Source organism: Pleurodeles waltl, chromosome 9 (genome assembly GCF_031143425.1).
Source record: "Pleurodeles waltl isolate 20211129_DDA chromosome 9, aPleWal1.hap1.20221129, whole genome shotgun sequence".
NCBI lineage: Eukaryota > Metazoa > Chordata > Amphibia > Caudata > Salamandridae > Pleurodeles > Pleurodeles waltl.
Window position 1 is genome coordinate 613,385,311 of NC_090448.1, and position 21,517 is coordinate 613,406,827.

The 21,517-nt window shown below is 44.7% G+C and overlaps 1 protein-coding gene across 1 annotated transcript in view; it reads left to right on the forward strand.

Annotated features, from left to right (window-relative positions):
• The window catches only part of WDR62 (WD repeat domain 62), a gene marked incomplete at its 5' end in the record, with an annotated part of 926,258 nt that overhangs the window by 184,733 nt on the left and 720,008 nt on the right, over window positions 1–21,517 (forward strand). The window contains one exon of the mRNA XM_069207611.1: window positions 8,704–8,864. Coding sequence (XP_069063712.1) covers window positions 8,704–8,864 — 161 coding nt within the window. The remainder of the gene's footprint in view (window positions 1–8,703; window positions 8,865–21,517) is intronic.

The window sequence follows — 21,517 nt, forward strand, 5'->3', positions numbered from 1 at the left end:
TGCATGCACCAGGGCACCAAAGGGCTGGCAACACCAACATGGCAACAATTAAATGTTAAAAACTACCTGTATACAGAGTCACCTCATAATGCATACCTTTTAAACATATACTCGACTAAGCATGGAGAGGGAGGGCCCAGCAATGTCTAAAAAATGAAATGTTTACAAAAATAACCTATTTTTTCCACAACAAGGTATCCCGATTGGGGGCAACCCTCTGCTCACCCAGTTTCATGTAAAAAACAAAATTTCTTAAGGATTAATTGGCGACATACAGAAATGCATTTGTTTTCTCTTTCTTTAATAACGGCTAAACATAGCTTTTACCCAACACGTCTGCAGTCGAGCCGTTAAGTACACTACTTCTGCAGTGGATCATCGCCTTCTCAGTGGCTGCACCAGAATTCCCAGGATCAAGAGCCTGTTTTTCTGAACTAAGAAACCCCTGTCACAGAGAAAATGGTTTACACCCTTGTCAGAATCACCTCTAGATAAACAATGATGCCTAAGTTATGTGTTTTAATGTATTTATACATTCTGTGGTTGATAGGGTTGCTACTGCAGCCATGTTCTTCCAAAGAACAGTCTGATCTAATGGAGTCTGTTCTAAAAATGTCACCATTTTTGCCCAGGGACCTCACACACTTCATCTTTAATTTCACTGCACCCAATACTAGCATCCCACATGCACTATACAGTGCTCTATTACACAACACGTGATATCAGCACATGACGACCGTGGGCTATAATACATCACCCGGATCATGTTATGTCTGTTCCCTGATACCACACGCAGGAAGCGCAAATAGATTTTACTTATTCCAAGAGGTAACCCTTTGAAAAAAGCAAATCGCCTACTCCATCTGTACCTGTGTAGAATTAGGGCCAAGATACAGTCTAATAGAGTGGAGCCCCTAGGGTAGTGGTAAATCAGACCAGCTACAAGACCAGTCCCACAGCCCTGCAGCTTCTTACCAAGCCTTGCAACATCCAAACTGAACTAGACAGGATGCACAGGGTACATCCTTGTAGAAGATCTGTCTAAACTGTACCAGCACCTGCTGAGGAGGAAAACACTGTTGCATCAGGCTTGAAGTAAAAGAACTCCTGATATTTTGGTTGGGCTCAATACCAAGGACATTCCAGAGGAGTTTAAGCTGTTAACTGACACCCAAGTATCCACAGGAGGGTCTATACCCTTCTTCACCTTGCAGACAAAATCAAATGCCCGCTGGTTGCAAATAATGGTGGGAAGTGCTTAAAATGAGGAACTGTACTGAACTTGGCCTTAATGCAGTAGAGGAAGATCTTGGAGCCATCAGCCTCAGGGTGATTAACATCGATATGTCCTGGACTTGATGACTGCAACGGAGGATGGGATGTGCACCAAGATTGGTGTATCCTGCTGTACTTTGAAACCTAGCAATGACATGAACAATGGAACTTTGACACTTTCCGATCAAGCATTGCACTGACTACAGAATGGTAATCAAACTGGTTCTCCAAAGCTCCTTCGGAGGCTGACCAGTTTGTGCACGTCATTGTTACCCGTTTTCCTTGTGTTACAGTTTTTATGTGATTTTCTACAATCAAGGGTTCCCTGCTGTAAAAATGCAACGTACAAGTAGTGAGGGAGGTTGATTAACAAAAAGAAGTTATAAATCCATTCTCGAGTCTAGGAGATCTGTCCTGAGGAAAGAGGCTTGGGAGGAGCTGTCAAGAGCCTTCGTTGTGAGTGACTCCACACTGTTGTGGAAGGTTGTAAACTGGCTATTCTTTTTTACAGGGTGTGAGAAACCTTCCATAGATACTGTCATCCCAGGGGAGGCTTGGGTTGCCCACTACAGTGGTATTTTTAATCCTGATAATGGAGCCCCTAATTAGTAGGGTGAAAGGATACAATATTGTTTAATTGGCATATGTCTGGTAGACATATTTAATTTACCAGAAAGTCCCATTTAGAGTGGTATACCATAGACCTAGGGTCTGCAAATAAACTTCTACCAGTGGAGCAGCTGCACTTATTGTGCCACCCACCTAAGGAGCATTCTAAAACTTGTTCCAGACCTGCCTTTCCAGCTGGAATACAGTGTCACACTGCCGCGTCGACGTGGCATTTAAACCCCCTTGCAAAGCCTTAAAAAACCCTTTTTATTATATATGTCACCCCTGAGGTAGTCCCTAAGTCACCCATAGGGCATGGCGTTGTGTAATTAAAAGGTAGGACATGTACCTTTAAGTTTATCGTATCCTGATTGTGAAAAACTCCCAAATATGTTTTTCACTATGAGAGGCCTATGCATCCCATGGGATAACATTAGGGATTCCTTATTAAAATCAATAAGCTGCAATTCCCGATTGAGAGGAGGTAGATGTATGATTTTTGATACCTATGGAATTGTAATGATAACCCTCTTTATTGGCAAAGTCTTATTATTATTATTATTTATTTTTTCATCACAAATTTGAAAATTTTAAGTTGCCATTTCCTTGCCCTTTGGTGCCTACAGCCTGTCTTGGGTCACAAACCTGGGTGCAGCTGATGGACTTTGTGAATCATTCCCAGACAGTCACACAATAGTAGGTCAAGTGTGCCTCAATGAGCAGTCAGTTGATAGTTTGGTGGGAGGGGGGCACAGAGCTGAGCACAACCCCAGTTGTACCTCAGTACTGGACCTGCAGAAGGGGTCAGACGACTACCTGCTGTTGTGACCTGCAGTGCACCCTTGCTATACCTGGAAAGGCTGTGTTTCTGCCTGTAGCCTGCCCTGAACCCTCAGAGGCCAGCCCTGCATTTACACCTGCACCCAGAACTACCAGAAGTTACTCCAAGAGCTAGTTTGCTGGTCTACTGCTAAGAGCCACAGGGCCATAAAAGGCTCCCACCAGGTTGAACCCAGATCTAGACCCACCTCAGTCATGACCCTCTAGGAGGTCTACATCCACTCCTGGACCCTTGGTTGTGGTGATTAAAGGTGCACAGATGGACATTTTCAAAACATAGGACAAAATGTGGCCAAAAAGTGCTATGAGAACCAGGAGGAGACTGGGACCAACCTGTTCGCCTATCCGCCTGAGGTGCATCGCCAGTCAGATTGACTTTGTGGTTTCTCCCGCTGCCTTCTTCTCCACAGCAGCAAACCCATTACAACGGCCCTTTGCCAAGGGGTATTTAACCTTGTGGAACTGTCTTCGGTTACAGCCTACAACTTTGTCTTGCTCTAGATTTTCGACTTCCATTTCGGCTACTAAGTCCGAAGGTAGAAATCTTCACCATGGTTTCACTTAACGGCCTTCCAACAGTGACAACGCCCTCCTTGGACACTCCAGCAATCTTGGCCCACTGAACTTCTTTCTTTGCTGATGTTTTTCTTTCAAACATTTTCTAAGTCTGAAAATAAGCGCTGGCTGGGCCCAGCCCACTTTTTTATATGAATCACGCTCCATCACGGCCAGCCTTAACTTTAGACTTTGACCTGGTTTTGTGTGACCAGATATTTAGGGGTTGCACTTTATCTTTTAGGCGCTGTTTGAACCTTAAATTACGTACTTCTGTTAAATACTTTTTGCATTGTTTCTAAAGTAAGCCTGACTGCTTTTTGTGCCAAGCTACCCATTGTCAAGAACAGGTTAACTTAGTGACTTTTTATGGTTCACCTTGCAAGCCATTGTCACTGTTGCTTGGTCAGGGCTCACAGCTCAGTCAACCTACAACCCAATTTCTCACAAGGTCTAACTAAGTGGAGTGAATGATTCTTACAGCTATAAAATGTTTTTTTGTTGGTTTGCTGTCCAAATGGGCAGAGATGAAAATTGTGAACATGCTAGACACTTGAGCTGTGGTTGCGTTCCTTAGTTAAATGATAATAAGCAAAGGATTTCCTGCTAGTATATAAATAGACAGCAGAGTTCAGTTTAAATCCCAAGAGACACTAGAGAATTCGAAATGCTCGGGTATAAAGCATACTTACTACTTTGTCACCTAGAAAAAGGAATAGAGCTGTGGAAACTTTCAACCAGATAATCAAAGGTATGACGCAAATTGCAAGATATGGAATAAAAATTAAGAGTTAAGAAGAACACTATAAGAAATATAAAGAATACCATGAAGCCAAGCATTGAGTGAAGGCAGTGGTAGGTTGGTCAATAAGTGCAAGTTAAGCATGAACATAAAATTGCAAAATAAAAGGTGCGTGTGGCAAAACACCACCAGAGCTGGCTGCCTAATTGTGGCACTCAAATCTCTGAACTCTGTGTTTTGACATTATCTGACTATGCTTTCATTCCTGTCTGTACGGATTAATTGGAAGTAAATGCTGCTACACATTGCCTCGTTGATGACTTAGCTAGATACAGATTAAGCCACAAATTGCTTTCTGAAGCTTTATCCGTCCTACTTCCACTGCAGGGGAGCATGATCTGTAGTGAGGTGACAGCTACAGAGAGGGTAGCAGAGGACCAGGGTTGGGCACAATCCTCTGCTGCAGCCCAGGGGATGAAACACTGCCAAAACCTGATTCCATAGCAGCTCCCCGGGAAGGGTGCCTATCACTATGTTTCTGGATAGGAGTGTTGCTCTATAAAAGGAGCAGGGCTTTCAGGGGGGCCCCAGACAGACTGATGGAGGAGCTTGAGGTGGTTACACTGGTGAATGGTGAGCAAGCTGTAACAGCCTAAATGAGCTGGTGCTGAAACACAACATTCATAGGCATTATCAAGGTTAATAGCTGCAGTCTAATACAACTTAAATTCAAAGGAATAGTAATATATAACCTTCCACCAATAGAAAACCTTTCAGAATTCAAAAATAATATGGCTAATATGTGAGTAAACTCCACACAAAGGACTAAATATCCTACAGTGTTGCATACTGATTCTGCATTCACATACCAAAATCATTGAAGATCTGGTCTTTCCTGCAACGTTGTAAGCTAATTCTGGATCGAGTCAGGTGTTTTGGGACGCTTTACATGAGATAAGAAAGAGATACTTTGAACTGAACTTTCTTTAATGTTAAATTTAGTAAAATTCAGTGTTTACTTTGGTCATTTGTATGTGGCAACAGGCAACACTCTCAATTTTCAGACTAGACAATTGAAGATATGTTTCTATTTCCGAGGTAAATGGATGCCAGGGTGCAATAGGAAAGTTATAAGAAACGAGGTGTGAGAAATTATGTTTATGCCTAAAGCACAACAAAAAAACTTACAAGTCAAATATCAGTAGCGCACGGACAACAAAACTTTATCTATTTACTGTAATTCACTCAGTAGCACCATATAGAGGACACTTATTCAAAGATCAATGTGGTCATATTAGAACCCTTTATTACGGCTGGGGCTAGCTGTCTGTGCATGTGTTCTTAGTTGAAAGGATTTTATGATGTCTTAAATCTTCTGTGTGTCTGAGAATTAATCTGCACTCTAATGGATCTCCCTTGGAGGAAGGGAGCTGACACTTACACTTAAGTAGGGAAGTGCCTGTCCCCACACAAAGGGCTGATTACCCCTACTGGTTGGCGGGAACCAGGGCTAGGAAGAAGGGATCTCCGTGCACTTTTATAGACTTTTCTTTGAACTTGCCCCCACTTCAAAGGCACATTTTGGTATAAGTACTGGATCACTGACCCACCCAAATCAGTGCACTACTAGACTTAGGAAGAACTCCGCTGGAGTAAAGACGTCTGTGCTGTAAGGATTGCAACTCTGCCTGGACTCGCTGTTCTTAGGAACTGCTTCTCTTTTTTGCTGAGCTGCCTTCTGATCTCTGCCCTGCTGAGGACAAGGACTGGACACATCTCACTGGAACCCAGAGTGCTGGCTTGCGCCCTGTTCTTCTGCAGTCTCTGGGACATGAAAGACTGCCTGCAATGCTCCAGGTGCTGCTGGACTCTGCTGTATGTGAGTCCTGCCCTTGTTTGTGGTGCTCTCTCCAGCCCTCTGCCTCGGAAGTGGGTTTTGCTGCTGCTTTGTGCTAAAAACCGACACATTGTCACCACTGCATCTTTTGGAACTAATGCATCTTCCCTTTGAAACTGATGTAGAGGCTGTTCGACAGCAGATCCAGAGGCTGTGCGGTCAGAACACTCATTCTATTCATCTTAATGGCGCTCTGTGCTGACATGTGTTTGACTAGGCGGAAAATATCACTGCATCACCTTCACTACTCAATGTCAATGCTTGCTCCATACAAGGTACTTTCTCAGCAGACCCTGTGTCGGTTCAGTAGCTCACCTAACCTCCATCGTGGTTGGCGTGAACTTTGGATTTGCACTAGTCCCTTGTGACCTCAAGTAACCTTTTGACCTAGAAGTTTAATATCGGCCTGGTTCTCCTACCTACTTGTAGTATTTGTTGTTCGAGCTGAATTGTGGGCTTCTTTAAAGATATTGATATTAATCTTAAAAACATTTCAGTGTCATTTTTATGAAGGCATCTTTTGACATTTTATAATAAACAGATGGACAATCAAGAGTTACATTCTGTACAGATGTTCTGATTGTCCTACGTTTAGCTCAGTAGTCCTGAGAGCAGCTTAATCTCCTTTTGTCTGATGCAGAGTAGGATTATGTTAGTACAGATGGGGAAATCAAATTATATTTTCTATTTTTATGGAAGTGCAGTTGTATTAAAACGTAGGAGCCTTATTCAGATTTTGGCAGATGAGATACTTTGTCATTAAAGGTGGCAAGGCACCATCAGCCTTATTACAAGTGCATTGTAGCCCACTGCACTTGAAATATGGGCAGACAGGATAGCCGTCCTGTTTTGATGTAGCATCCGGCTCCTTAAACTCTAAAGTGAGCCCTAACTCTTAGATGGATGGCTTGAGATACGTTTTTGAGTTCTTTCTGATTAATGGCTGCTGTTAGTTCACACTAACTCTCAACCAGTAACCTTGCTGGAACCAAAGTTATTCACCAAATAGCACAGGACAGATCTGAGTCAGAGACTTGTCATCTTAACCTTAATGACTATAATCTAAAGACAACCCTGTATATAGCATAGCCGAAGTCCATCTTGGTACCATCAATACAACTGCAAATATGTCCTATTCCTTTGCATTACACTGAAGCTCTCACTGATCACTCCACTTCCTTTCACATTTGTCATAATCACAAGCTGCATCAACTTTACCAGATAATAATGTTTCTGTTACTGATGCAGAAAGTAGTTTAATCTATCCTTTTGAAATCCTACCTGTCAGAATTTCATGTATTCGAAGTTTACAAAAGCAGTGTTTGACCACATTTTTGCCATTTCTAAGATGCTGACAAACATCTAGCTTTCTATAAAATGTAAAAGCCAAGTCTAAATGTAGGAAACGTTTGTTGGAAAATGGCCTGTTTGAGCAAGTAAAGTATTATGACATTTTTGTCCCACCAGTAGAACCTATAAATAAAACTCTCATTGCCCCCATTAAGGTCGAACAGAGCCATGCTAGTTTTTCATGGGTGGATGGATTGCTGCTTAGTTAGTGCTACTCTTAATGTCCATCATGCCCTATCAGTTACTGAACGCTTATTATAACATCAGTGGGCACTTCCGGATAAGGCACGCCTCAAGCAAACTACAGAACACTTATGGAGAGATTTTTAGGTGTTCCACTAACAACCAACACATAGGTCAGTGTTTGGGAGGCTGAACCTTTTCAAAATGTCCTGAAAGGCCAATCACTGATTGAAACTATGGGTGAAACAAAACACAAGATAATCAGTAGACTGTTGGATAATTTGCATTGCATTATTATTGCTACAAAAATCCTGTGGATGAGTCTCTTTAAGAAGGTGTATTTATCAAAGTTGAGTTTGAGAATCAGTTTTTATGCTCAAGGGAATTCCTTACAATGGCAAGTTTATTTTATGTAGTCGTTAAATTAGTGTGAAAGTGAGGAAAAGATACTGTGTTTGCTGCTTCTCGCAGATAACAAAGATCAAACACCTTTGTTGAAGATTTGTTGATATGGGAATTATTTAACTATTTATTTCAGTACCGATGTAAAAGAATTGACATGTAGTTTGATGATCCCCCATTTATGAAATATCTTGCTACATGCTGATGTGCAGTATTTTTACTAATTACTCACTCATATTATCTGTGTAAAGTTGCATATATTATAAGCATGTCACTAGTTCCAACAAATACATGTTATCTTGAAATTACTTCCTGAAAGTACTTTCATCACTGCAGCATGTAGCAAGGTATTAAATGCAATCCTTAGTGGAATGTCACTTATTTTAATCTTTTGGAAATAATGAAAGCTTGCAAGAGTGCCCTGAGCTGCAACCCAGGTCTACTTAGACCAAAGAAGTAGCTACAGCTCCGTGTCTACAACAAGGAGGAATCACTTTTTGTGGACTGTAGCCAACTTCTGCTTAGTTGGTCAGGTGAGGTACTCTACTCTGTGATTTGTCCCTCCTGGTATTCAAATCTCAGCCCTGTCTGTAAACTCCATTTCAAAAACCTTCTGAAATTCCCTAATTCACTGGTTTCACTATGCCATCATATAAAACTTACATTAGGACATACTCTGCAAATTCCTCTTGCCTGCTTACAGCAGCTGGTGCACCTATTAGTGTTCTTTCTGGTCCACATTTAATAGCACTGTAGATGTGAGAGCACAGCCAACAAGAAAATGGCATACATTTTGCACTTGAAAGAGTAAGCTGCTTTACTACAGTGATTGCTTTTTGTATCATCCTAGGAGGTGCAGAAGATTCTCTATGTAGACCATAACCTTCAGCGGTTGAAAGATGCAGCAAATTCAACTGACAAACTTGAAAATGAAGCTTGTGGCATTCGTGTAATACAGATAAGCCCTGATGGCCAACACCTAGCCTCTGGTGACAAAGGTGGTAACATCAGGCAAGTACTTTCCTTTCTAAGATTTAGAAACCAGAAACAATGGTGTGATTCTCCATCTGCCTCAAAACTCTAGCTGGTCGTAGCCTCATTGCAGAGTCAGGTCACCATCTCTTGATTTGTTTCAACCCATCAGGTGATTAGAGTTTGGTAGATGCTGGACATCCCCACAGAACAAGCAGAGTGCATAAATGTCTATATATTGTAAAAGGGAGGATTGGGCCATCTCCTGTTTTTGTTGGATGCCCTGCGTAAGACAAACACAAAGTTATCTACTAAAAGCCTTAAGAAAGAAGGATGTTTCCTCTTTGCATTCCACTCTATAATCAGATTATTGCCCATTTCGTAGGATATGTTAACTTTTCTCCTCCTTTTCGTTTCAGTGTCTTTTCTAATCCACCCAAAGAACAAATGTTTTACTACCTTTGTCAGAGAAGTTAACTGTTACCTGTGGTCTTCAACTCAGTTTTTATTGTTATTACTTGCTTTCAAACTTTTCTTACCACCCTTATTCTTCTCAGTCCCCTTCTATTGCAAAGTACAGGTTTTGTTATTAGGTTAATACAATTTCTATTTATGTTAAATAATATGTGTTATTATACCGTTTGATTGTAATGGAGAAGGGCAAACACATTTAAAAAAAAATCAAAGACTCCCCTATGGGGAAGGCTCAAAAGTGCTCATTTGATTACTTTTACTTGATTTGTCTTATCCGGAATCTTGGCACAGTGTCCTGCCTTAGCTGCCAAAAATTGACTGGACAGCACTTGAAGGGAGGTCAATATTACATATTTTTTATATGTATCCAAGATTAATAAAAATAAAAAAGTGATCATTTATCTAAGTGCATATTCTTAACTTATAAATGTATGTAGCACATCAGTTATTACTTCTATATATTAATGTGGTTTATAATGTGTGTTAGAATTTACTGATGGCACAACAGAATTAAAATAATTCTTGTGTTCAATAATAATTCGTTGCAAGGCCTGCCCTTTTTAAAATAATCAGAGAAGCGTGTTTAAAACAGGTATAAGTAAATGTTAGGAACAAAGGAACCCTCAATTTGTTCCTAGGAAACTGGTTCATGCGATTCAAGCTGCAAACATCCCTAGATGAGACCATCAGCTCCTTTCATGACCTTATGAGCACGAGAATGCCAACATTAAGAGAACAGAGTTTTTTTTAAATATAGGCCTTGTACAGTTAAAGTATGAGGGCTAGAGGCCATCTAAGGAAACTCCGTCTTGTTCATTTGGTGCTCAGGCAACTTAGTGTTTTGAGGGCGGTTGATTAACAAAACTAATTCAATACAATGAATTACTTAAACACCATCACATTGGTGCAGTTATTGTAACATTTTGCCTGTTAGTTGCTTTATCGCCACTGTTGTGTTTATTTTATATTTACAGCTATAGGTATTATCCGCACTAGATTAGCACACCCATTTTGATACAATCTTTAAGAAATATAGTGTGGATTTGTTGGGTGTGTCCATTGATAGTGAAATCTCATAGGACTGATCAGTGCCTGGAACACACGATCCTCGTTTAACCCCTTCGCTGCCAGGCCTTTTCCCCCTCCTGTGCCGGGCCTTTTTTTGCCTATTTGGGGCAGTTCGCGCTTAGGCCCTCATAACTTTTTGTCCACATAAGCTAACCAAGCCAAATTTGCGTCCTTTTTTTCCAACATCCTAGGGATTCTAGAGGTACCCAGACTTTGTGGGTTCCCTTGAAGGAGGCCAAGAAATTGGCCAAAATACAGTGAAAATTTCGTTTTTTTCAAAAAAATTGGAAAAAGTGGCTGCAGAAGAAGGCTTGTGGTTTTTCCCCTGAAAATGGCATCAACAAAGGGTTTGCGGTGCTAAACTCAGCAGCTTCCCAGCTTTCAGGAACAGGCAGACTTGAATCAGAAAACCCAATTTTTCAACACAATTTTGGCATTTTACTGGGGCATACCCCATTTGTGCAATTTTTTGTGCTTTCAGCCTCCTTCCAGTCAGTGACAGGAATGGTCATGAAACCAATGCTGGATCCCAGAAACCTAAACATTTCTGAAAAGTAGACAAAATTCTGAATTCAGCAAGGGGTCATTTGTGTAGATCCTACAAGGGTTTCCTACAGAAAATAACAGCTGAAAAAGAAAAATATTGAAATTGAGGTGAAAAAACCATCAATTTTTCTCTACGTTTTACTCTGTAACTTTTCCCTGCAATGTCAGATTATCGAAAGCAATATACCGTTACGTCTGCTGGACTCCTCTGGTTGCGGGGATATATAGGGCTTGTAGGTTCATCAAGAACCCGAGGAACCCAGAGCCAATAAATGAGCTGCACCCTGCAGTGCGTTTTCATTCTATACCGGGTATACAGCAATTCATTTGCTGAAATATAAGGAGTAAAAAATTGCTATCAAGAAAACCTTTGCATTTCCAAAAAGGGCACAAGATAAGGTGTTGAGGAGCAGTGGTTATTTGCACATCTCTGAATTCCGGGGTGACCATAGTAGCACGTGAATTACAGGGAATTTCTCAAATAGATGTCTTTTTTACACACACTCCTATATTTGGAAGGAAAAAATGTAGAGAAAGACAAGGAGCAATAGTACTTGTTTTGCTAATCTATGTTCCCCCAAGTCTCCCGATAAAAATGGTACCTCACTTGTGTGGGTAGGCCTAGCACCCGCGACAGGATATGCCCCAAAACACAACATGGACACATCACAGAAAACAGAGCTGTTTTTAGCAAAGTGACTACCTGTAGATTTTGGCCTCTAGCTCAGCCGCCACCTAGGGAAACCTACCAAAACTGTGCATTTCTGAAAACTAGAGACCTAGGGGAATCCAAGGAGGGGTGACTTGTGTGGCTCGGACCAGGTTCTGTTACCCAGAATCCTTTGCAAACCTCAAAATTTGGCTAAAAAAACACATGTTCCTCACATTTCTGTGGCAGAAAGTTCTGGAATCTGAGAGGAGCCACAAATTTCCTTCCACCCAGCGTTCCCCCACGTCTCCCGATAAAAATGATACCTCACTTGTGTGGGTAGGCCTAGCGCCCGCGACAGGATATGCCCCAAAACACAACGTGGACATATCACAGAAAACAGAGCTGTTTTTAGCAAAGTGACTACCTGTAGATTTTGGCCTCTAGCTCAGCCGCCACCTAGGGAAACCTACCAAACCTGTGCATTTCTGAAAACTAGAGACCTAGGGGAATCCAAGGAGGGGTGACTTGCGGGGCTCGGACCAGGTTCTGTTACCCAGAATCCTTTGCAAACCTCAAAATTTGGCTAAAAAAACACATGTTCCTCACATTTCTGTGGCAGAAAGTTCTGGAATCTGAGAGGAGCCACAAATTTCCTTCCACCCAGCGTTCCCCCATGTCTCCCGATAAAAATGATACCTCACTTGTGTGGGTAGGCCTAGCGCCCGCGACAGGATATGCCCCAAAACACAACGTGGACATATCACAGAAAACAGAGCTGTTTTTAGCAAAGTGACTACCTGTAGATTTTGGCCTCTAGCTCAGCCGCCACATAGGGAAACCTACCAAACCTGTGCATTTCTGAAAACTAGAGACCTAGGGGAATCCAAGGAGGGGTGACTTGCGGGGCTCGGACCAGGTTCTGTTACCCAGAATCCTTTGCAAATCTCAAAATTTGGCTAAAAAAACACATGTTCCTCACATTTCTGTGGCAGAAAGTTCTGGAATCTGAGAGGAGCCACAAATTTCCTTCCACCCAGCGTTCCCCCACGTCTCCCGATAAAAATGATACCTCACTTGTGTGGGTAGGCCTAGCGCCCGCGACAGGATATGCCCCAAAACACAACGTGGACATATCACAGAAAACAGAGCTGTTTTTAGCAAAGTGACTACCTGTAGATTTTGGCCTCTAGCTCAGCCGCCACCTAGGGAAACCTACCAAACCTGTGCATTTCTGAAAACTAGAGACCTAGGGGAATCCAAGGAGGGGTGACTTGCGGGGCTCGGACCAGGTTCTGTTACCCAGAATCCTTTGCAAACCTCAAAATTTGGCTAAAAAAACACATGTTCCTCACATTTCTGTGGCAGAAAGTTCTGCAATCTGAGAGGAGCCACAAATTTCCTTCCACCCAGCGTTCCCCCACGTCTCCCGATAAAAATGATACCTCACTTGTGTGGGTAGGCCTAGCGCCCGCGACAGGATATGCCCCAAAACACAACGTGGACATATCACAGAAAACAGAGCTGTTTTTAGCAAAGTGACTACCTGTAGATTTTGGCCTCTAGCTCAGCCGCCACCTAGGGAAACCTACCAAACCTGTGCATTTCTGAAAACTAGAGACCTAGGGGAATCCAAGGAGGGGTGACTTGCGGGGCTCGGACCAGGTTCTGTTACCCAGAATCCTTTGCAAACCTCAAAATTTGGCTAAAAAAACACATGTTCCTCACATTTCTGTGGCAGAAAGTTCTGGAATCTGAGAGGAGCCACAAATTTCCTTCCACCCAGCGTTCCCCCATGTCTCCCGATAAAAATGATACCTCACTTGTGTGGGTAGGCCTAGCGCCCGCGACAGGATATGCCCCAAAACACAACGTGGACATATCACAGAAAACAGAGCTGTTTTTAGCAAAGTGACTACCTGTAGATTTTGGCCTCTAGCTCAGCCGCCACCTAGGGAAACCTACCAAACCTGTGCATTTCTGAAAACTAGAGACCTAGGGGCATCCAAGGAAGGGTGACTTGCGGGGCTCGGACCAGGTTCTGTTACCCAGAATCCTTTGCAAATCTCAAAATTTGGCTAAAAAAACACATGTTCCTCACATTTCTGTGGCAGAAAGTTCTGGAATCTGAGAGGAGCCACAAATTTCCTTCCACCCAGCGTTCCCCCACGTCTCCCGATAAAAATGATACCTCACTTGTGTGGGTAGGCCTAGCGCCCGCGACAGGATATGCCCCAAAACACAACGTGGACATATCACAGAAAACAGAGCTGTTTTTAGCAAAGTGACTACCTGTAGATTTTGGCCTCTAGCTCAGCCGCCACCTAGTGAAACCTACCAAACCTGTGCATTTCTGAAAACTAGAGACCTAGGGGAATCCAAGGAGGGGTGACTTGCGGGGCTCGGACCAGGTTCTGTTACCCAGAATCCTTTGCAAACCTCAAAATTTGGCTAAAAAAACACATGTTCCTCACATTTCTGTGGCAGAAAGTTCTGGAATCTGAGAGGAGCTACAAATTTCCTTCCACCCAGCGTTCCCCCAAGTCTCCCGATAAAAATGATACCTCACTTGCGTGGGTAGGCCTAGCGCCGGCGACAGGAAACACCCCAAAGCGCAACGTGGACACATCCTAAATTTTGGAAAAAAACAGAGGTGTTTTTTGCAAAGTGCCTACCTGTAGATTTTGGCCTCTAGCTCAGCCGGCACCTAGGGAAACCTACCAAACCTGTGCATTTCTGAAAACTAGAGACCTAGGGGAATCCAAGGAGGGGTGACTTGCGGGGCTCGGACCAGGTTCTGTTACCCAGAATCCTTTGCAAACCTCAAAATTTGGGTAAAAATACACATGTTACTCACATTTCTGTGGCAGAAAGTTCTGGAATCTGAGAGGAGCCACAAATTTCCTTCTACCCAGCGTTCCCCCAAGTCTCCCGATAAAAATGATACCTCACTTGTGTGGGTAGGCCTAGCGCCCGCGACAGGATATGCCCCAAAACACAACGTGGACATATCACAGAAAACAGAGCTGTTTTTAGCAAAGTGACTACCTGTAGATTTTGGCCTCTAGCTCAGCCGGCACCTAGGGAAACCTACCAAACCTGTGCATTTCTGAAAACTAGAGACCTAGGGGAATCCAAGGAGGGGTGACTTGCGGGGCTCGGACCAGGTTCTGTTACCCAGAATCCTTTGCAAACCTCAAAATTTGGCTAAAAATACACATGTTACTCACATTTCTGTGGCAGAAAGTTCTGGAATCTGAGAGGAGCCACAAATTTCCTTCTACCCAGCGTTCCCCCAAGTCTCCCGATAAAAATGATACCTCACTTGTGTGGGTAGGACTAGCGCCCACGAAAGGAAAGGGCCCAAAACACAACGTGGACACATCACATTTTTTTATAAAAAGCAGTGCCTACCTGTGGATTTTGGCCTGTAGCTCAGCCGACACCTGAGGAAACCTAGCAAACCAGTGCATTTTTGAAAACTAGAAACCCAGGGGAATCCAAGATGGGGTGACTTGCGGGGCTCTGACCAGGTTATGTTACCCAGAATCCTTTGCAAACATCAAAATTTGGCCCAAAAAACACTTTTTCCTCTCATTTCGGTGACAGAAAGTTCTGGAATCTGAGAGGAGCCACAAATTTCCTGCCACCCAGCGTTCCCCTAAGTCTCTCGATAAAAATGGTACATCACTTCTGTGGGTAGGCCTAGCGCCCACAAAAGGAAATGGCCCAAAACACAACGTGGACACAACATATTTTTTCACAGAAAACAGAGGTGTTTTTTGCAAGGTGCCTACCTGTGGTGTTTGGCCTGTAGCTCAGCCGGGGGGGGGGGGGGGGGGGGCAGAAATGCCCTAAAATAAATTTGCCCCCCCAACCCCCACCCTCCCCCGCCGGGAGCGACCCTTGCCTACGGGGTTGCTCCCCCTGCGTGACATTGGCACCAAAAAACAAATCCCCGGTGCCTAGTGGTTTCTGCCCCCTTGGGGGCAGGTTGACCTAAACTCAGCCAATCTGCCCCCAAGGGGGGCAGAAATGGCCTAAATACAATTTGTCCCCCAGGGGAGCGACTTTTGCCTGATGGGTCGCTCCCCATCTCTAAAAAAAAAAAAGACAAAGAAAAAAAAAAGAAAAAAAAGAAAAATTCCCCTGGCGCCTAGAGGTTTCTGCCCCCCCCCCCCCGGGGGCAGTTCGGCCTAATAATAGGCCGATCTGTCCCCCGGGGGGGCAGAAATGGCCTAAAATAAATTTGCCCCCCAACCCCCACCACCCCCCCGGGAGCGACCCTTGCCTACGGGGTCGCTCCCCCTGCGTGACATTGGCGCCAAAAAACAAATCCCCGGTGCCTAGTGGTTTCTGCCCCCTTGGGGGCAGATTGACCTAAAATTTGCCAATCTGCCCCCAGGGGGGCAGAAATGGTCTAAATACAATTTCCCCCCCCAGGGGAGCGACCCTTGCCTGATGGGTCGGTCCCCATCTCTAAAAAAAGAAACAACAAAAAAAAAAACACAAAAAAAAAATTGCCCTGGCGCCTAGAGTGTTCTGCCCCCCCCCGGGGGCAGTTCGGCCTAATAATAGGCCGATCTGTCCCCCGGGGGGGCAGAAATGGCCTTAAATAAATTTGCCCCCCCAACCTCCACCCCCCCCCCGGGAGCGACTCTTGCCTACGGGGTCGCTCCCCCTGCGTGACATTGGCGCCAAAAAACAAATCCCCGGTGCCTAGTGGTTTCTGCCCCCTAGGGGGAAGATTGACCTAAAATTGGCCAATCTGCCCCCAGGGGGGCAGAAATGGTCTAAATACAATTTGCCCCCCCCAGGGGAGCGACCCTTGCCTGATGGGTCGCTCCCCATCTCTAAAAAAAGAAACAACAAAAAAAAAACACACAAAAAAAATTGCCCTGGCGCCTAGAGTGTTCTGCCCCCCCCCGGGGGCAGTTCGGCCTAAAAATAGGCCGATCTGTCCCCCGGGGGGGCAGAAATGGCCTAAAATAAATTTGCCCCCCCAACCCCCCCCCCTCCCCCCCCCCCCTCCCGGGAGCGACCCTTGCCTACGGGGTCGCTCCCCCTGCGTGACATTGGCGCTAAAAAACAAATCCCCGGTGCCTAGTGGTTTCTGCCCCCTTGGGGGCAGATTGACCTAAAATTGGCCAATCTGCCCCCAGGGGGGCAGAAATGGTCTAAATACAATTTGCCCCCCCAGGGGAGCGACCCTTGCCTGATGGGTCGCTCCCCATCTCTAAAAAAAGAAACAACAAAAAAAAAAACACAAAAAAAAAATTGCCCTGGCGCCTAGAGTGTTCTGCCCCCCCCCCCCCGGGGGCAGTTCGGCCTAATAATAGGCCGATCTGTTCCCCGGGGGGGCAGAAATGGCCTAAAATAAATTTGCCCCCCCAACCCCCACCGCCCCCCCGGGAGCGACCCTTGCCTACGGGGTCGCTCCCCCTGCGTGACATTGGCGCCAAAAAACAAATCCCCGGTGCCTAGTGGTTTCTGCCCCCTTGGGGGCAGATTGACCTAAAATTGGCCAATCTGCCCCCAGGGGGGCAGAAATGGTCTAAATACAATTTGCCCCCCCAGGGGAGCGACCCTTGCCTGATGGGTCGCTCCCCATCTCTAAAAAAAGAAACAAAAAAAAAAAAAAAACACAAAAAAAAAATTGCCCTGGCGCCTAGAGTGTTCTGCCCCCCCCCCCGGGGGCAGTTCGGCCTAATAATAGGCCGATCTGTCCCCCGGGGGGGCAGAAATGGCCTAAAATAAATTTGCCCCCCCAACCGGCACCCCCCCCCCCCCCGGAGCGACCCTTGCCTACGGGGTCGCTCCCCCTGCGTGACATTGGCGCCAAAAAACAAATCCCCGGTGCCTAGTGGTTTCTGCCCCCTAGGGGGCAGATTGACCTAAAATTGGCCAATCTGCCCCCAGGGGGGCAGAAATGGTCTAAATACAATTTGCCCCCCCAGGGGAGCGACCCTTGCCTGATGGGTCGCTCCCCATCTCTAAAAAAAGAAACAACAAAAAAAAAAAACACAAAAAAAAAATTGCCCTGGCGCCTAGAGTGTTCTGCCCCCCCCCCGGGGGCAGTTCGGCCTAATAATAGGCCGATCTGTCCCCCGGGGGGGCAGAAATGGCCTAAAATAAATTTGCCCCCCCACCTCCCCCTCCGGGAGCGACCCTTGCCTACGGGGTCGCTCCCCCTGCGTGACATTGGCGCCAAAAAACAAATCCCCGGTGCCTAGTGGTTTCTGCCCCCTTGGGGGCAGATTGACCTAAAATCGGCCAATCTGCCCCCAGGGGGGCAGAAATGGTCTAAATACAATTTGCCCCCCAGGGGAGCGACCCTTGCCTGATGGGTCGCTCCCCATCTCTAAAAAAAAAAAAAAGAACAAAAAACAAAAACACAAAAAAAAAATTTGCCCTGGCGCCTAGAGGTTTCTTCCCCCCCTGGGGGCAGATCGGCCTAATAATAGGCCGATCTGCCCCCAGGGGGGGCAGAAAAGGCCTTCCCAAAAAATTGCCCCCCCTGGGAGCGACCCTTGCCAAAGGGGTCGCTTTGTTGCGTGACATTCGCGCGCAAAAACAAACTCCCTGGTGTCTAATGGTTTCTGCCCCCCTTGGGGGCAGATTGGCCTTATCAAAATAGGCCAATCTGCCCCCAAGGGGGGCAGAAATGGCCTAAATATATATTGCCCCGTAGGGGAGCGACCCTTGCCTAAGGGATCGCTCCCCACCTAAAAAAAAAAGAATTCATCACAAAAAAACAAAAAAAATAAAAATGGTCCCTGGTGCCTAGAGGTTTCTGCCCCCCCTGGGGGCAGATCGGCCTAATAATAGGCCAATCTGCCCCCAGGGGGGGCAGAAAAGGCCTTCCTAAAAAAATGCCCCCCTGGGAGCGACCCTTGCCAAGGGGTCGCTCCCTTTTGCCAATTTCAAGAAAAAAAAAAAAATCCCTGGTGTCTAGTGGGGTTTCAAAAGCCGGATTGCAAGCAATCCAGCTTTTGAAACCTGTGAGAGACTTCAAAGGGAAGGAAATACATTTCCTTCCCTTTGAAGCCTCTCGGGGCCTCCCCCATGGGATTGAAAAAGAAATGCAAAAGCATTTCTTTTTCAATCGCGCTGGAAGCTCTGCTTCCAGCGCGATGGGGGAGACCCTGTGACTAATCAGCGCGCGCTCGCGCGCTGACGTCACAGGGGGGGTTGGGGGGGGTCGGGGGTGGGAGGGGAAGGGCTTCCCCTTCCATCCCTGACTTGGGGGGGTGGGGGGGAACCCCACAGAGGGAGCGAGAGCGCTCCCTCTGGGCTGTGTGCCGAGGACGTAGTGGTTACGTCCTCGGCACAGCAGCACTGTGCCGCAGGACGTAACCACTACGTCCGCGGCACAGAAGGGGTTAATGCATATGTGGTCCGTTGGTTGCAGGCCACCAGATTCCCTGTCTCAAGATGGCAAGTTGTGGGTTAAGCCTGTGCTTTAGCCAGAGACTCTAGGGTTCTACTGTGCCATTTATAAAGGTGCAAAACACCTATCTTGGCACACTGCAACGGGGTGAAGTTTTGAGTACCGCTCAGTGACCCGCACAAAGCTGTACTAAAAATTATTAATTCCGGAGAAGTCTCTTGTAATATTGGTTGCCTCCTTCAGTTCCTACAAGAGCTCCCTCTCTATGGGAAGGTTTGTCAGGACTGTTTTTTCTCATTCAGGTCCAGTTTTGAATCTCATTCTGAATCTGTCCTGCAATGGCAGGATAACCAGTTGTGATAAGGGTAAACTTTGGGACACCATCGTCACAGCAGTTCCTGGGAAAAGGATTGCCTCGGGTGGTGGGTGAAGTAATTTCAGCCATAAATACACATGCTTTGTATCTCTTTGAAGTGTTTCACACATGGTTGGAGTTTGATTGTGTAGATCTAAACATTAGTCATCTTCATACCTGCAAAGGTGCCTCTCTTCCTGCTGAATATGGATGCTTATACCCAAGGTAAAAATATCAAAAAGATATGAGGAACACCAAACTTAGTTAGACATCAATGACATCCAGGGCAAAATGTCAGAAAGGGTTTCGTAGGGAATCCAGGTGTTACCTGGCCTTAATTTGCTGATCAGACCTCATATCTGGATGCATGAAATCTGAAAGCTCTGGAATTTTGGCTCTTACTAAATTAATTCATGACAATATATAGACCACTCCAAAAATACTTTCTGCAAGCCGTAAGGACCGGTGTTTTGGTTCCTGCTGCTGCTACACACCCATATTCTCCAGTGCGGGCAATATATCCACAGACTAATATTGTGAATGTGGGCAAATTAGCCACATAATGAACTGATATTCTGTTGTGGAATCCTTGCAGACCTCATCAATTATATGTGGTCAATCCTCCTACTTCACCCCAAAACAAACCTAGTATGTAGCTATGTGTTCCACTTGGTATGGTATCACATGTAGAGGATTCTACTACAAGGTAAACACTTTTGTGAGTAGTTATACTATACCATGATGCACACCGACTTTGGCGATGTTACCATTGGTATTAAAACAAATACAAAATGTGCATGTAGCTGGCATGGTAGTTGTTAAAATTGAGTGATAATTTTGAAACTGTCCCTTTGCGAATTCTCAGTATTATTTGAGGAGAACCAGCGGTTTTTGGCTGCACACCAAAGCTTGGCTGCTGGTCCTATTCGAGAATGTGACCTTCCTGTAATGATTTCATAAGCATATATCTCTTTAGGTCAAGATACCTTGGTACTGTGCATCAGAACAACAAATCAAAACTAAAAATGAGTCCGAAGGCCCCAGTGCAGAAAAGCACTAGAAGTTAATAAGAAAAAGAAGAAGCTAAATAATAAGCTAGGACTGGATCTCCTCCACTGCAGGGTTCTGGTAGTGGTGGGTACAACTTGGACTGAGAAAAAATTAAGTTGAATCAGTATACTGATGGCAGTTATGCATGACTGTGAGGACAGCAGGAAAGAACAAAGCAAACAAACTCTAAGTACCCCAGGAAAGACTACAATGCCAGACAGAAATGTGAAAGAGCCAGTCCAAAATGTTGACGTTAGCGTGAAGAAAGAAGAAAGGTTTGGAATCAAGAGCTCACTTTAAGGAAAAGAAAGTACACTGGCTAGGAAGAAATGCCTCAGAAACTGCAGATATGTCTGCAGAATGGGACTTGGGCAGTAGCACTTGTGGGCTGAGGAGCGGAAGTTACTGTTGTTCGCAAGACTCTTAAAGAGAATATGATGGTGATTCCAACTGAAGAATATATACTTGTTGACACACTAGATGGGCACCTAAACCCTCTTGAGAATGTTTATGATCTAGAAATGCATATTGAACGGGATATACTGTGCAAAATAAAGCAGTATTTTAGTTCTATTTATCTGATGCCTATGATATAATTATCGTGCAGAGTGATTGGCATTCTTCTTTTATAAGGGATGCACCTTGTGTAGGTAATAATGCAAGTGTTTTCATTCTTAGTAAATGAAGAACTTTGAGGGTGGTATATAGGTGTGAATGGGTTTTAAAACAGGCACCAACATTGCATAGAAATCAAGTAGGGTGTGACAAAGAATATGTACCATGTTGGATTCCCTTACTGAGTGAACCATAGGTTAAGGATCAAAACACATTGAAGCTAGAAGCAAAGTTTAATAACAGGGCTATTCTAGATCACTTAAAGTATCAAGGTACAGTAGTGTCTTGTCATTAAACCATTAACACTCTCCAGACAATTTATATAGAATAGTGTTAGAACATAGGAATTTGAATGCATACAAACACACATGGTGCAAAACACTCACAGTACTGGACTGGTGATGAAGGCAGGGAAAAAATATACAACAGCATTGGATACCACAAACAGTTTAGTCAGTGAAAATATAACCCCTGAATCACTGTATCGGACTGCTTTTTCGCTCAGCTAATTTTAGTACGCTTATACAAGATTGCCTCAGGGAAAG